The sequence below is a fragment of the Dendrobates tinctorius genome, unplaced genomic scaffold (assembly GCF_039654945.1).
Source record: "Dendrobates tinctorius isolate UK_male_01 unplaced genomic scaffold, ASM3965494v1 ptg000032l, whole genome shotgun sequence".
NCBI classification, from domain to species: Eukaryota; Metazoa; Chordata; class Amphibia; order Anura; family Dendrobatidae; genus Dendrobates; species Dendrobates tinctorius.
The window spans coordinates 34,973,069-34,988,683 of record NW_027361700.1 but is presented as its reverse complement, the minus strand read 5'-3'; the positions used below and the strand labels follow the sequence as shown (position 1 = coordinate 34,988,683).

The following is a 15,615-nucleotide window of genomic DNA, read 5'->3' as shown; positions in this document are numbered from 1 at the left end:
TCAAAGCCTTTAATATCATTGTTTATTCTTATTTTTTCGGCTAGGGGCTCTATGGCAAGCACAAATAGAAGGGGGGACAGGGGGCACCCCTGTCTCGTGCCATTGGTAATGTCGAACGGGTCGGAGAGGAAATTGTTTGCATAAATCCTGGCACTAGGACCCGAGTACAAGGCGAAGACTGTTGATAGAAACTTCTCGTCAAAGCCAAATCTAGCGAGAGTTGCTTTTAAGTAAAGCCAGTTTAGCCTATCAAACGCCTTCTCGGCGTCCAGTGCCAGAAAAGCAGTTTGGGTTCTCAGGTTGTTCGCTACATTTATCAGATTCAACACCCTTCTAGTTCCGTCTGAGGCCTGGCGACCCTCTGTAAAGCCTATTTGATCATCTGCCAACAGACGTGGAAGGATGTTTTTTAATCGGTTTGCAATGATCTTTGAGTAGATTTTAATATTGCTATTTATGAGCGATATTGGCCTATAGCTCTGTATCCTCTCGGGGTCCCCCCCCTCCTTTGGAATCATGATAATTGTTGCCTCTAACATCTCCTTTGGGAAGGAACCCCGAGAGGACGCCAGATCAAAGACGGAAGCCAGCTCTTTAGCCAGAACTTTTGAAAAGGATTTATAGTAGTATCCAGAGAAGCCATCCGGCCCTGGTGATTTTTGGGACTGCAGTTTCTTGATAACGTCAACAATTTCTCTCTCTGTAAAGGGGCTATTGACATAATTCAAGTTCAGTTCATCGACTCTTGGTAGATCGATACTCTGTAGAAAAGAATCTACAAAATTCGAGTTAACCACCAGTGTTTGGGGGTCATCTTTCAGGTTATAGAGATTTTTAAAGAATTCTGCAAACGAGTTGACAATGTCCCTAGGGTGAGTTTTGGGGTCACCCGAGGGAGATACTATCTTATTTATTCTCCTTTTAATTCTTTCTCTTTTTAATTTCCTCATCATAAACCTGGTAGGCTTGTTAAGAGACGCATGCGATTTGTACCTAGATGCTTTGATGACTGCATCATATTTCTGGTAGATTTCAGATCTCAAACTCTGTCTAAGTCTCAAAATCTCAGCCTGGACGGTCTGGGAAGGAACTTTTAAGTTTGTTTGTTTTTTCTCTAGATAATTAATTTGGGCCTGTAGGTTTGTAATATTTTCCCTATTTCTCTTCTTATGTTTAGAAAGAATTTGCATAAGACAACCCCTCAGGACCGCTTTATGGGCGTTCCAGACCGTGAACTGATCTACTTCACGAGGTACGTTTTCCTTGAAGTAGTTTAAGAGAGCGTTTTCTATCTCTTGTTTGTACTCTGGTATATATAGCAAAGCTGAGTTAAGCTTCCAGCAGAATGGCTTGTCAGGGGGAGGACCCACAAGGAAGTCAATGAGAACCGGGGTATGATCCGAGATGGACTTCTGCATGAAGCGAATGTCGAATGTGCCATATTTGTGCTGAATTTATGTTTGGCGGTCGTTTTCCAAACATATTCACTCATCACCAATTATGAGTCATAGGGAAAGCAAAAGAATTGTCAACGGATCTACAGGAAAAGGTAGTTGAACTGTATAAAACAGGAAATGAAAAACAAAAAATATCCAAGGAATTGATAATGCCAGTCAGCAGTGTTCAAACTGATTAACAAGTGGAAAATCAGGGGCTGTGTAAAATCAAAACAACGGTCAGGTAGACCAACAAAAATTTCATCCACAACTGCCAGGAAAATTGTTTGGGATAGAAAGAAAAGCCCACAAATAAAATCAGATGGAATACTGGACTCTCTGAAAATTGTGGCTGTTTCAAAATGGACAAAAAGGAGGCACTTGAAAAAAAATGGACTGCATGGTCGAAACGGCAGAAGAAAGCCATTACTGCACAAATGCCACAAAGTATTTTGCCTACAATACGCAAAACAACACAGAGACAAGCCTCAAAACTTCTGGAACAAGGTAATTTGGAGTGATGAGATCAAAATTTAACTTTTTGGCCATAACCATAAATGTTAAATTTGGAGAGAGGTCAACAAGGCCTATGATGAAAGGAACACCATGCCTACTGTAAACCATGAAGGTGGATTGCTGATATTATGGGGATGTGTGATCTAGAAAGGCACAGGAAACTTGGCCAAAGTTGAAGGAAAGTTGAATGCAGCAAGTTACCAGCAAATACTGGAGGCAAATTTGCAATCATCAGCCCGGAAGGTGCGCATGGGACATACTTGGATATTCCAACATGTCAACGATCCAAAACACAAGGCCAAGTCGACTTGTCATTGGCTACAGCAGAAGGTTCTGGAGTGGCCATCTCAGTCTCCTGACCTCAATATCTCTGGGGAGATCTCAAGCGCGCAGTTCATGTTAGACAGGCCAGGAATTTACAGAAACTGGAGGCTTTTTGCTAAGATGAGTTGGCAGCTTTAACATCTGAGAAAATAAAGAACTTCATCCACAACTACCTCAAAAGCCTCCAAGCTGTCATTTATGTTAGAGTGGGCAATACCTAGTATTAAGAAATGGGGTATGTGAACTATTGATCATGGTCATTTAGATGTTTTGGGTTGTCATTATGATTTAAAAAGAGAAAACATTATTTTGACATTAAATGACTTCAGCCAACCTCTAATCATGAGTAGTGAAAAAGTTTTGGTGTTATCATTCACATTCTCTGAAAAAAAGCCAAGAAAGCAGGGTATGTAAACTTTTGAGCACAACTGTAGATAGATAGTGTAAGGTAGCACTGGTTTCCAGTTCTGTTCCTGCCTTCTCAAGCTAAGTGTGCTCTGCTATTTTTCACATGAGATTTCGTCTGGTTTACTCAGCTTTTGTGGTCAGCCAGCCCCTGCTGGGGCTGTGCTGAATTTCCATTGTTATGTCTTTGGTTATGCCAGTTTGTTTTTTGAACCTGATCAGATTGGTCTGTTTTTGTTCTGTCTTCAGAATATACCAGAGTGCTGATATAGGGATTTGAAGTCTAGCGACTTAAGGGTTTTTGTTATCAGAAAGTGTTGGACATTTTTTTTGCAGGGTTTTTGTGCGTGATTGCAGACAGCATCTTTCCTTTCCTGTCCTTTCTAGTTAGTGTGGGCCCCATCGTTTGCTCAGCCTATCTTTTTATCTGTGTTTGTGTTTTCACATTGTCTCACCATCAATACATGTTTGGGGGCTGTCTATTGCTTTGGGGTCTGCTCTGGGGCAGTTTAGATTTCCCCTTTTCTTGCTTTAGGCATATTTAGTTCTCCGGCTGTGACGAGGCGTCTAGGATCATCGTACGCACGCTCCACAGCTACTGCTAGTTGTGTGATAGGATCAGGGGTCTGCAATCCGCTTAGCTACCAACCTCTCTGGTTTTCTGTGGCTTAGCTTGTTTTTGTTTTTCCTCCTCGGTGACTCATTCATAACAGAATCACCAGCCATGCCGCAGATTCTAGGGTACTCAAAAGCAGGGAAAAAAAATTGTAAAAAAAAAAAAGTGTCAGATTTTTTTTTATATGTATTTTTTCCTCTCTTTCTCTGGGGCCGTAGGAGGATTTTTTCTTAATGGAGATTAAGCAATTGTCTGATCGTGTGGAGCAGCTCAATGCTGAAGTGCGGGGAATTTCCACCTATCTTGCTCAATCACATGCTGTTGAACCAAAAATCCCTACTCCTGATGTCTTTTCTGGGGATCGGTCTAAATTTTTGAATTTTAAGAATAATTGTAAACTATTTCTTGCCTTAAAGCCTAACTCATTGGGGAGCTCTGCGCAGCAGGTTAAAATTGTCATCTACTTGCTGCGCGGCGATCCCCAGGATTGGGCGTTTTCTTTGACACCTAAAAATCCTATTCTAACTAATGTGGATGCATTTTTTCAAGCCTTGGGGTTGTTGTATTGTGAACCTAATGCTATTGATCAAGCTGAGAAAGAACTATTGGCATTGAACCAGGGTCAGGATTCTGCAGAGTTATACTGCCAAAAATTCAAAAAGTGGGCAGTCCTTACTACATGGAATGATGGTGCTTTGGTAGCTCTCTTTCGCAAGGGTTTATCAGAAACCATAAAAGATATTATGGTGGGATTTCCTGTTCCCTCTGGTCTTGACGATTCTATGTCATTAGCCATTCAAGTTGATCGGCGTTTACGTGAACGTAAAACTACACGAGAGGTGTTGCCACCTTTTGAACAAATGTCTGAACCTATGCAATGTGAGTTTTGTCTAGGGTGCAACGTCATGAGTATAGAAGGCGTAATAAGCTGTGTTTTTTCTGTGGAGATGCCTCTCATATTATTTCTGTCTGCCCTAAACAAGAGAAACGTTTTGCACACACATTTGCTGTGGGTGGCGTACAACCTAAGTTTCTTTTGGCAATTACTCTGATCTGCTCCTTATCCACATTTTCCGCCAAGGCTTTTGTGGATTCAGGAGCAGCTTTGAAATTGATGGATTTGGATTTTGCTAAAGGTTGTGGTTTTCCCATGATACCTCTGCGGACGCCTATTCCTTTGAGGGGTATTGATGCTACTCCTTTGGCGGAGAATAAACCCCAGTTTTGGACCCAGGTGATAATGTGGGTTGCCCCAGACCACCAAGAAAATTGTAGATTTTTAGTACTGCATAATTTGCATGATACTATTGTTCTGGGTTTTCCCTGGTTGCAAATCCATAATCCAGTTTTGGATTGGAAATCTGTGTCTGTGGTGAGTTGGGGCTGTCGGTGTGCTCTTGTTTTCTCCACCTCTACCCAGTCTTATGATGTTCCTGACTATTTGGCTGATTTTCATGATGTATTTAGTGAGAGTTAGGCCGGTTTCACATTTGCGCTTTATAGCGCAGCGACGGCCTGCGCACGGCCGCCGCTAAGCCCCGCCCCCTGCCGGCTCCCTGCCCGCCCCTTCCAGTCATCGCCGCCTACTAGCGCACATGGACGCTTGCGATCTGCGCACCCTATCTTTAGTATAGGGTGCGCAGATCGTGCGCTGGCCGTGCGCTAGCAGGATTTTGCCGTGCGCTGCGCACTTTTGAAGGTGCGCCCGTGTACCTGTGAGATCTTTCTGTGTGAAAGCTCACTAGCGATCATTTAGCGATGCACCAGCGATCCTGACCGGGTCGTATCGCTGGTCGGATCGCTGGTGCATCGCTAAATGTAAAAGGGCCTTAAGAAAGATGGTTCATTAAGGCCTTGTATTGACTATCATTCCCTTAACAAGATTACGGTTAAATATCAGTATCCGTTACCCCTGATTTCTGATTTATTCTCCAGAGTTAAAGGTGCCTGCTGGTTTACTAAGCTTGACCTCAGGGGGGCGTATAATCTGATTCACATCAAGCATGGGGATGAATGGAAGACGGCGTTTAACACTCCGGAGGGACATTTTGAGTACCTGGTGATGCCTTTTGGGCTCACTAATGCCCCTTCTGTCTTCCAGTCCTTCATGAATGATATTTTCCGGGACTTTGTGGATAAGTTTTTGATCATCTATTTGGATGATATTCTGATCTTTTCCAGTGATTGGGATTCTCATGTGGAACATGTTCGGACTGTGTTCCGGATTTTGAGGGAGAATTCCCTGTATGTTAAGGGATCAAAATGCCTTTTTGGTTTACAGAGGATTTCATTTTTGGGATTTATTTTGTCTCCGTCAACTATTGAAATGGACCCGGCCAAGGAAGAGGCCATTTATGATTGGGTTCAGCTCACTTCTTTGAAGGCTCTCCAGAAGTTTTTGGGTTTTGCTAATTTCTATCGTAAATTTATAGCTAATTTTTCTGGTATTGCCAAGCCACTCACTGATCTGACCAAGAAGGGCGCTGATGTGCTGAATTGGTCTCCAGAGGCTGTTTTGGCATTTCAGGAGCTGAAGCGGAGGTTCACTTCTGCTCCAGTTTTACAGTAACCTGATGTTTCACTTCCATTTCAGGTAGAGGTAGATGCTTCGGAGATTGGTGCAGGAGCTGTTTTCTCCCAAAAAGATCCGGTGACTTCTAAAATGAATCCCTGTGCCTTCTTTTCCCGAAAGTTCTCCCCATCTGAATGCAACTATGATGTGGGGAATGGGGAATTGTTGACCATGAAGTGGGCATTCAAGGAGTGGAGACATTGGTTGGAGGGAGCTAGACATCAAGTTGTGGTCCTCACTGACCACAAGAATTTGATTTACCTGGAGTCGGCCAAACGCTTGAATCCTAGACAGGCTAGTTGGGCCTTGTTTTTCACGCATTTTGATTTTGTGGTCTCCTTTCTTCCGGGCCCTAAGAATGTTAAGGCAGACGCCATTTCTTTCATTTCTTTGCTGATTCTCCTATTGTGACCAAACCTACTACCATCCTAGGTGAGGGGGTATTTCTTTCTGCCATTTTGCCCGATTTGAGACGTGCCCTGGAAGAATTTCAGGAGGACAAACCTGAGCGTTGTCCTATGGGAAAATTGTATGTTCCTGACCAGTGGAGGAAGAGAGTGATGTCTGAAGTTCATTGCTCCGCGTTGGCTGGTCATCCAGGTATTTTTGGTAGCAGACATTTGGTGACTCGGTCTTTTTGGTGGCTCACCTTATCTCGTGATGTCAGGAATTTTGTGCAGTCTTTTGGGACTTGTTCCCGGTCTAAACCCTGTTCTTGTTCTAGTGGGTTTTTGATGCCCTTGCCGGTGCCCAAGAGGCCATGGACCCATATCTCAATGGATTTTATTTCTGATCTTCCTGCCTCTCAGAGAATGACTGTTATCTGGGTGATTTGTGATAGATTCTCTAAGATGGTCCATCTTGTACCACTCCCAAAGCTGCCATCTTCCTCAGAGTTGGTGCCCTTGTTTTTATAACAGGTGGTTCGGTTGCATGGGATTCCTGAGAACATTGTGTCGGACAGAGGAGTCCAGTTTGTCTCCAGATTTTGGAGAGCTTTTTGTTCCAAGCTGGGAATTCAGTTATCCTTCACCTCTGCGTTTCACCCACAGACCAATGGGCAGACTGAGAGAACAAACCAGACTTTGGAGTCCTATTTTAGATGTTTTATATCTGCTGATCAGGATGATTGGGTCTCATTTTTGCCCTTGGCCGAATTCGCTCTGAATAATAGAGCTAGTTCTGCCACACTGATGTTGCCCTTTTTCTGTAACTTTGGGTTTCATCTCGATTTTCTTCAGGGCAAGTGGAATCTTCAGCCTGCCCAGGTGTTGACACTGATCTATTTTAAATTGTACAATAGCTCAAAAAAGACAGTATATTACTCCATACAGTGTTATGGTCACCACATTGTGCGCCATACAGAATAATGAGCCCCATATATTTCTCCATACCAAATAATTAGTCACATATAATGTTCCATACAGTATATGATGAGCTCCACATAATGCTACAGTATATGATGGTCCCTATGGACGATGCTCCAGTGTGTTATGGGCCGAAATAATGCTCCATATATAATGGGCCCCATTTCTAATGCTCCAGTGTATAATGAGCCCCATAGATGCTGCTCCAGTGTCTGTTCTGCCCCATTTAGAACGCTCCAGTATATGATGGGCCCCATGGATGACGCTCCAGTTTATGATGGGCCCAAATAATGCTCCATATATAATGGGCCCCATTTCTAATGCTTCAGTGTATAATAAGCCCCGTAAATGCTGCTCCAGTGTCTGATGTCCCCCATTTAGAATGCTCCAGTATATGATGGGCCTCATAGATGATGCGCCAGTGTATAATGGGCCCAAATAATGCTCCATATATAATGGGCCCCATTTCTAATGCTCCAGTGTATAATGAGCCCCGTAAATGCTACTCCAGTGTCTGATGTCCCCCATTTGGAATGCTCCAGTATATGATGGGCCTCATGGATGACACTCCAGTGTATAATGGGCCCAAATAATGCTCCATATATTATGGGCCCCATTTTTAATGCTCCAGTGTATAATGTGGCCCATAGATGCTGCTCCAGTGTCTGATCTGCCCCATTTATAATGCTCCAGTATATGATGGGCCTTATGGATGATGCTCCAGTGTATGATGGGCCTAAATAATGCTCCATATATAATGGGCCCCCTTTTCTAATGCTCCAGTGTATAATGTGTCCCATAGATGCTGCTCCAGTGTCTGATCTGCCCCATTTATAATGCTCCAGTATATGATGGGCCTCATGGATGATACTCCAGTGTATGATGGGCCCTAATAATGCTCCATTTATAATGGGCTCCATTTCTAATGTTCCAGTGTATAGTGAGCCCCGTAAATGCTGCTCCAGTGTCTGATGTTCCCAATCTGGAATGCTCCAGTATATGATGGGCCCCATGGATGATGATCCAGTGTATAATGGGCCCTAATAATGCTTCTTATATAATGGGCCCCATTTCTAATGCTCCAGTATATGATGGACCCCATTTTTAATTAACCCAGGCATGGTATGTGAAAAAAGCTCCATGGAGAAATCTGAAGTGTGTGCTGCCGCATGCTTCACTTTTGCTGTGGGTGAAGGACACAAGGAAAGGGGTTCTTCCTGACCAGGAGCCAGCACTTGATGACTCAGTGCTTGCATTTTTTTAAACTTCAGAAGAGGAGGCGATAGAGCTGGAGGTGGTTTCAGCAATGTAAGCCAAAAACAGTTCCTGATGCTCCGGCTTTAAAAGCAGTCTACCTACTCCCAGAAAGCAGAGCCTTACAGGCCTTCCAGAGCTGCACCATGACGCAAGCTCAATACCTCCTGCCTTAGCTGCTATTGTGTTTTTGGCACTACCAGCAGATGCACCACCAGGTGGCCCCCCACACCCACGTCCACGTCCTCTTCCACCATACTTCCTCATGTTTTGAAAAATGGACCCAAATACCAGCAGATTTATGGTACTGTATCAAAAGCGTACAGCTCTATACAGTCTAGGGATAACAGTAAATCTATGTATATTTTTCATGAGTCATACACAGACGCTCACAGGCTCAGTATGGATTACACAGTAAAATAAAAAAGTTGAAAAAGCATATAGTATCACCAGATACAAGGTATATATAGTATAGTGTAAACATTATGAATCTCCGTACATATTTCAGGAGGCAGACACAAACGCTCTCAGGCCCAGTATGGATTACACAAGAATATGAAAAGCTGTAAATGGGTAATGTAACACAAGCGTACAGCTGTATATAGTGTTGGGGTAATCTTAAAGCTCCAAATATATTTCTGGAGTAACAGACAGATGTTAACAGGCTTATTATGGATTACACCAGAATTTAAATAGCAAAAAAGGTTACTGTATCAGAAGCGTACAGCTGTATACAGTGTTAGCCAAATTTGAAATCTCGTTAAATATTTCCGGAGTCACCCTCAGATGCACACTCAGTCTGGGTTTGACCATAAAAAAAAATGTTATAAAAATTGTACTGTGTTGTGAATTCATTTTCTGGCCTACATCTGGTTACTAGTAGAGTTGAGCGACTTTTGTTTTTTTAGGGTCGAGTTTCGTTTCGTGAAACCCGACTTTTTCAAAAGTCGGGTCGAGCAAGATCGGCCGACTATAGGGAAAAGTTGGGGTCGTCCCGAAACATGAAACCCAATGTAAGTCAATGGGGAATAAAAGTCGGCAGTGAGAGGAGGACAGGAAACACACCCACAGTGCCCATTTGAATGCCAAAAGCATCAATTCTTCTTACTTAAGCTTGTCAACCTTAATTAACTTCATAATACAAGTTACACACTGAAAAATGGGGGTTATTTGGCTAAAGTTGTGGGGGGTAGGGCTGGCTCCAGGTTTTCCAGTGCCCGATATGGCAGAGAAATAGCGGTATAGTACAATGAAAAATACTTCACTTTTTACATCTCATGACAAGGCCCATCTATTTCTCCATACAGAATCATTGGTCCCATATAATGTTTGAAACAGTATATGATGAGCTCCACATAATGCTACAGTATATGTTGGTCCCCATGGATGAAGCTCCACTGTCTTATGGGCCCAAATAATGCTCCAAACATAATGGGCCCCATTTCTAATGCTCTAGTGTATAATGGGCCCTGTAAATGCTGCTCCAGTGTCTGATGTCCACCTTTGGAATGTTCCAGTGTATGGTGGGCCCCATCTATCATTCTCCAGAGTATAGTGCTCCCCAAAAATTGCTGTCCCAACATTGAAAACAATGAAATAAGTCTCCTCGCTAGGGAATCCCTGTACTAGTCTGGACTCCTCGTCGTTCCCATCTTCCATCTCACTGCACAGTATTTCAACCTTGCAAGTGCTGTGATCCTGAGCAAGCAGGGGGGGCCCACTCGTTGGCGACGGCACTGGCACAGGGCCCCTGATAGTATGGTGGTGTGTCTGATGGCAGGTGGGCCGAACCTGCACTTTCATCTGCAGCTTCCTCTTTGTCATCGTGTAAGATGGAACTGTATATGGGAAGGGTAACCTGAGTTTCATCAGGGTCAGATTCAGGCCGTGTAGCATGCGAGGGGAATGTAGTGGTCTGGGTGAATGTACGAGCAGATTCATCGAGCAGTGGCTGGGCATCAGTGCACTTGTGTCGCCCCCAGGAGTACGGTCGCCACAGTGGCATTACCTTCCTCCTAGGGAGTGTGATGTCATGCTTGGGAGCAACGAAGGATCTCTCTAGCAGGTAAACTGATTGGGCGGCGTTATTCCCACGAGACATGACCCTCCAAACAGCGTTCATGAAGGCAAAGTGTTTGTTTTACGTGGGCAGTATGGTTGCAAAGCTGAACCTTAAAGGAATGTCCAGAAGGGCACCACCAGGAGTGGAGCCTACGGTTTAATTCGACTCCACCTGGGAAACCTCAACCATGCCAGCTACAGAAAAGATGCACACATTGCAAGCTTAATTCCATTAACGAACGAGACTCCGTCATGCCCCGCGGTCCGAGTCCGGCTTACTAGAGGGACACGTGAGGCTCTGGAACATGAGATAGGCCAATAACTGGTGTGTCATGCCCTTACATGTCCGTGGCTGCATGTGCGCTACACTGAAAAGGCCAGCGTTTGTCGCTTAAAGGTGCAGATAACCCGCTGAACAACGTTAGTGATGGGGATCCGTGATTACAATTATTACCCGCGAACGATGATTTCCCAGTAAGTGCAGGTCAACCGCAGTTCCGGAATTAGGCCTAACCGTCATTCCTGAAAAAATGAAAAACTTACGTGTGCAAACCCCAGGTGCTGTAGCTTGCTTAACAGCTCGCCAGCCGTTCTCAGGCCTAGTATGGATTACACGTGATTGCACAAAGGTGAGAAAGGGTACCGTATCCCCGGATAACATGTATGGATAGCATAGTGTACACATTCAAAATATATGTCTATACATCAGGAGGCAGGCTCAGACGGTGTTAGGCCCAGTATGGATTGCACGTGATTGCACAAAGGTGAGAAACGGTACCGTATCCCCGGATAACATGTATGGATAGCATAGTGTACACATTCAAAATATATGTCTATACATCAGGAGGCAGGCTCAGACGGTGTCAGGCCCAGTATGGATTGCACGTGATTGCACAAAGGTGAGAAGGGTACCGTATCCCTGGATAACATGTATGAATAGCATAGTGTACACATTCAAAATATATGTCTATACATCAGGAGGCAGGCTCAGACGGTGTTAGGCCCAGTATGGATTGCACGTGATTGCACAAAGGTGAGAAAGGGTACCGTATCCCCGGATAACATGTATGGATAGCATAGTGTACACATTCAAAATATATGTCTATACATCAGGAGGCAGGCTCAGACGGTGTTAGGCCCAGTATGGATTGCACGTGATTGCACAAAGGTGAGAAAGGGTACCGTATCCCCGGATAACATGTATGGATAGCATAGTGTACACATTCAAAATATATGTCTATACATCAGGAGGCAGGCTCAGACGGTGTCAGGCACAGTATGGATTTGACGGCCCAGATTACACAGCGGAGGAGCAGGGAGAGGTAAAGATTGCAAATGCTGGGGCCCTGCCCAAGCAAGGGGGGCCCACTCGTGGGCGTCGGTACTGGCACTGGGCCCCTCATAGTACGGCAGTGTGTCTGACGGTGGGTGTGCACCACCACCGTCAGAGACACTTGATTGCACTATGAGGGACCCTGTGCCAGTGCCCGCGCCCAAGAGTCGGCCTACCCACCTGTCCAGGGCAACGGCACTCGCACGGTGTCGTGCGCTAGGTGGTGACCCCGGCCATGGGGAGGGAGGCAGCACAGTTAGGGAGTTTTAGAAAGTGGCATATGTTGATGTTGGACATTCAGCTGATGCAAAAGGCGAAATAGGTCAAGTCCCAGGAAGAGGTGGACCAAAGCAAGCCATTTTTCTGTCACCCTATGTGTCATCAGGGGAAGGTGGGACAAAATCCTTGGAAACCCATGCATGGTTCATTTTAATGAAGGTTAGATCATCCACATTTTGGGTTGACAGACGGGTCCTTTTTTCTGTCAGGATTGATCCAGCTGCACTGAAGACTCTTTCCGATAGCACACTTGCAGCTGGGCAAGCGAGCTCCTGTAAGGCATATTGTGCCAATTCAGGCCAGGTGTCCAGTTTAGCGGCCCAATAGTCAAAGGGGAATGACCTGTGTGGGAGAACATCGATATGGGAGGAAAAGTAGTTTGTAACCATAGTAGACAACTGCTGTCTCCTGTCACTTTCCATCGATGCAGTATTACCAGTTGTGTGAGCGGTACTTGAAAAATCAGTCCACAACATTGTCATGAAACCCCTGTCTCCAACGCCACTTCTGCTGTGTGCACCACGAACACCTCTGCCAAGCTGCCCCCGGCCCGTGTGAGAACCATCACCGCTGCTGTGTGCTGGGAATGCCTCAAGCAACCGATTTACCAGAGTTGCTTGTTTATTAGCCAATATTAGGTCAAGGTTCTCCTGTGGCATGATGTTTTGTAATTTGCCTTTATAGCGTGGATCCAGGATGCTGGCCAACCAGTAGTCGTCATCATTCATCATTTTGGCAATGCGGGGGTCCCTTTTTAGGATCTGCAAGGCATAATCTGACATGTGGGCCAATGTTCCCGGTGTCAATGATGCACTGCGAGTGCTGGTTGGAGGAGCACTTTCTGGCAAATACACATCCCTCCAGTCATGCACAAACCCTGTACCAGACCTTGCCACGCCAACATTTTCACGTGCCCCACGAGATGCATCCTCCTCCCCTAAGTAATCATCCCCATCATCATCCTCCTCCTCCTCTTCTTCCTCCACCTCGTCCAGGAGAGGTCCCTGAGTAGACAATGGGTGAATGTCATCAAGGATTCCCTACTCGTCAACATAGGCTGCAGACGCCTGCTCCTTAAGGTGCGTCAAAGTTTGCATGAGCAGACGCATAAGTTGGATGCTCAAGCTTAGGATGGCATCGTCTGCGCTTACCAGCCGTGTGCATTCCTCAAAACACTGAAGCACTTTACAGAGGTCTTTCAGCTTCGACCACTGCACACCTGTCAACTCCATGTCTGCTCTCAAAGTGCCTGGCCGTGTATCCTCCCACAAATGCATTATGGCCTGCCTCTGCTTGCACAGCCGCTCAACCATGTGCAGGGTGGAGTTCCACCTTGTTGCAATGTCGATAATGAGGCGGTGGTTGGGAAGGTGGAGCAATCGCTGCAGCTTCTGCATACGAATGGAGTGTACAGGCGACCGGCGGATGTGCGCGGATAGTCTTCGCACCTTCTGGAGCAGGGCTGTTAACTCCGGATAATTTTTGAGGAAGCACTGCACCACCAGGTACAAGGTGTGAGCCAAGCAAGGTATGTGGCTGAGTTTTGAAAGGGCTATGGCTGCCACAAAATTACGGCCGTTATCACTAACTACCTTGCCTGCCTCAAGATGTACACTGCCCAGCCATGACTCAGTTTGTCGCTTCAAGTACTCGGCCAGCACCTCGGCGGTGTGTCTGTCGCCCAAACACATCATCTGCAACACAGCCTGCTGACGCTTTCCACTAGCTGCTTGATAGGGGGACACCTCGTGTGCAACAGTGGCAGCTGCAGATGGAGTGCTCGTACGACTGCGCTCTGTGGATGAGCTTTCGCTTCTGGAGGAGGAGGAGGGTCGAACGCCTACAGCCAACTGTTTCCTATACCGTGGGCTAGGCAGCACTGTCCCACCACCGCTGTCCCCTGTGGAACCTGCATCCACCACATTAACCCAGTGCGCAGTGATGGACATGTAACGGCCCTGTCCATGCCGACTGGACCATGCATCAGTTGTGAGGTGCACCTTTCCACTCACTGACTGCTTGAGTGCATGGACAATGCGGTCTTTCACATGATTGTGGAGGGCTGGGATGGCTTTGCGAGAGAAGAAGTTGCGACTGGGTAGGTCATAGCGTGGTACTGCATAGGCCATGAGTTCTCGGAAAGCTGCGCTTTCCACTAACCGATAGGGCATCATCTCAATCGAGATTAGTTTGGCAATGTGGGCGTTCAAACACAGTGTACGCGGATGAGAGACTGAGTACTTTCTTGACATACTCATAGCGTCTGGGAGGGTGAGCTGGACTTTAGAGCTGCATATGGTGGAAGTAGCGGTGGACAGGGCGGACTGAGAGAGGGTTGATGATGGTGATGGATTTGGTGTTTTTTCTGATGGCATAGATTCAGTATTTCATTGATATAACAGTGGGATTCCCTGACTGCTGTGGCCTTGCAACGACACCTCAACATTTGCTGCTGTGCTGACCGGTGGGCTTACAGTGGGGGAAGCAATGTAGCATTGCTGACTACCTTCTTTGTGATCAGTTGCACATGTGGTACTTGAGGTTTGGTGTTGTGTCCACGCTTGCAAGTGCATGGTGGTTAAATGTCTAAGCATGCAACTGGTATTCAAATTTTTCAGATTTTTCCCTCGGCTAAAGGTCTTTGCGCACTTCTTATAGATAACCTTGGCCTGATCATGAGGATTTTGTTCAAAAAAGTGCCACACTGCACTCTTCCTACTTTGGCAGACATTTTGCGGCCTAGCACGCTGTGATATTTTGACCCTCTGGACAAGCTGTCCAGCAACTCTTTTGATTGTGGAATCTGTCTTTGGAGTGCTCCGTGCCTGCCAGATAACAGCTGTTGCGATGTCGATGTCTGCTGTGGATGCTCTTCATCTGAGCTATTGGAAGCAGCACCCTCTTCCCCCAATGGATGCCAATCTGGGTCAACAACTGGTCATCACCTCCTCTTCAATGTCATGTGCACCTTCCTCTGTGTCACCGTGTATGGTGGTATAGTGTGCGGGAAGGGGCACCTGAGTCTCATCAGGGTCAGAATCTGGCTCTGTACACTGCGAGGACAATATAGTGCTCTGAGTGAATGTATCAGTGGCTGTGCATCAGTGCACTCCATGTCAGATTCATCTTGGCCTGGGTAATTCACCATTTCACTTGATAATCCAGGCATGGTATGTGAAAACAGCTCCATGGAGTAATCAGTAGTATGGCCTGCGTCATCCTTCAATCTTGGTTGGGGTGAAGGACACAAGGAAAGGTGTGGTTCATGAACATGAGCCTCCAATGACGACTCAGTGCTTTTACTTTTTACAACTTCAGAAGAGGAGGCGATAGAGCTGGAGGCTGAGTCAGCAATGTAAGCCAAAACTTTTTCCTGCACCTCTGGCTTTAAAAGCGGTTTGCCAACTCCTAGAAAAGTAAGCCTTCGAGGCCTTGTGGAGCCAGACGATGAC

The 15,615-nt window shown here is 45.8% G+C and overlaps 1 protein-coding gene across 6 annotated transcripts in view; it reads left to right on the top strand.

Moving 5' to 3' along the window:
* Positions 1–15,615, top strand: part of LOC141086571 (NXPE family member 2-like) — a 724,795-nt gene that overhangs the window by 341,929 nt on the left and 367,251 nt on the right. For all 6 annotated transcript variants that reach the window (XM_073572721.1, XM_073572724.1, XM_073572718.1 and 3 more), the window contains one exon: positions 1,178–1,252. In XM_073572721.1, the coding sequence (XP_073428822.1) occupies positions 1,215–1,252 (38 nt within the window). In that variant the 5' untranslated portion in view covers positions 1,178–1,214. The remainder of the gene's footprint in view (positions 1–1,177; positions 1,253–15,615) is intronic.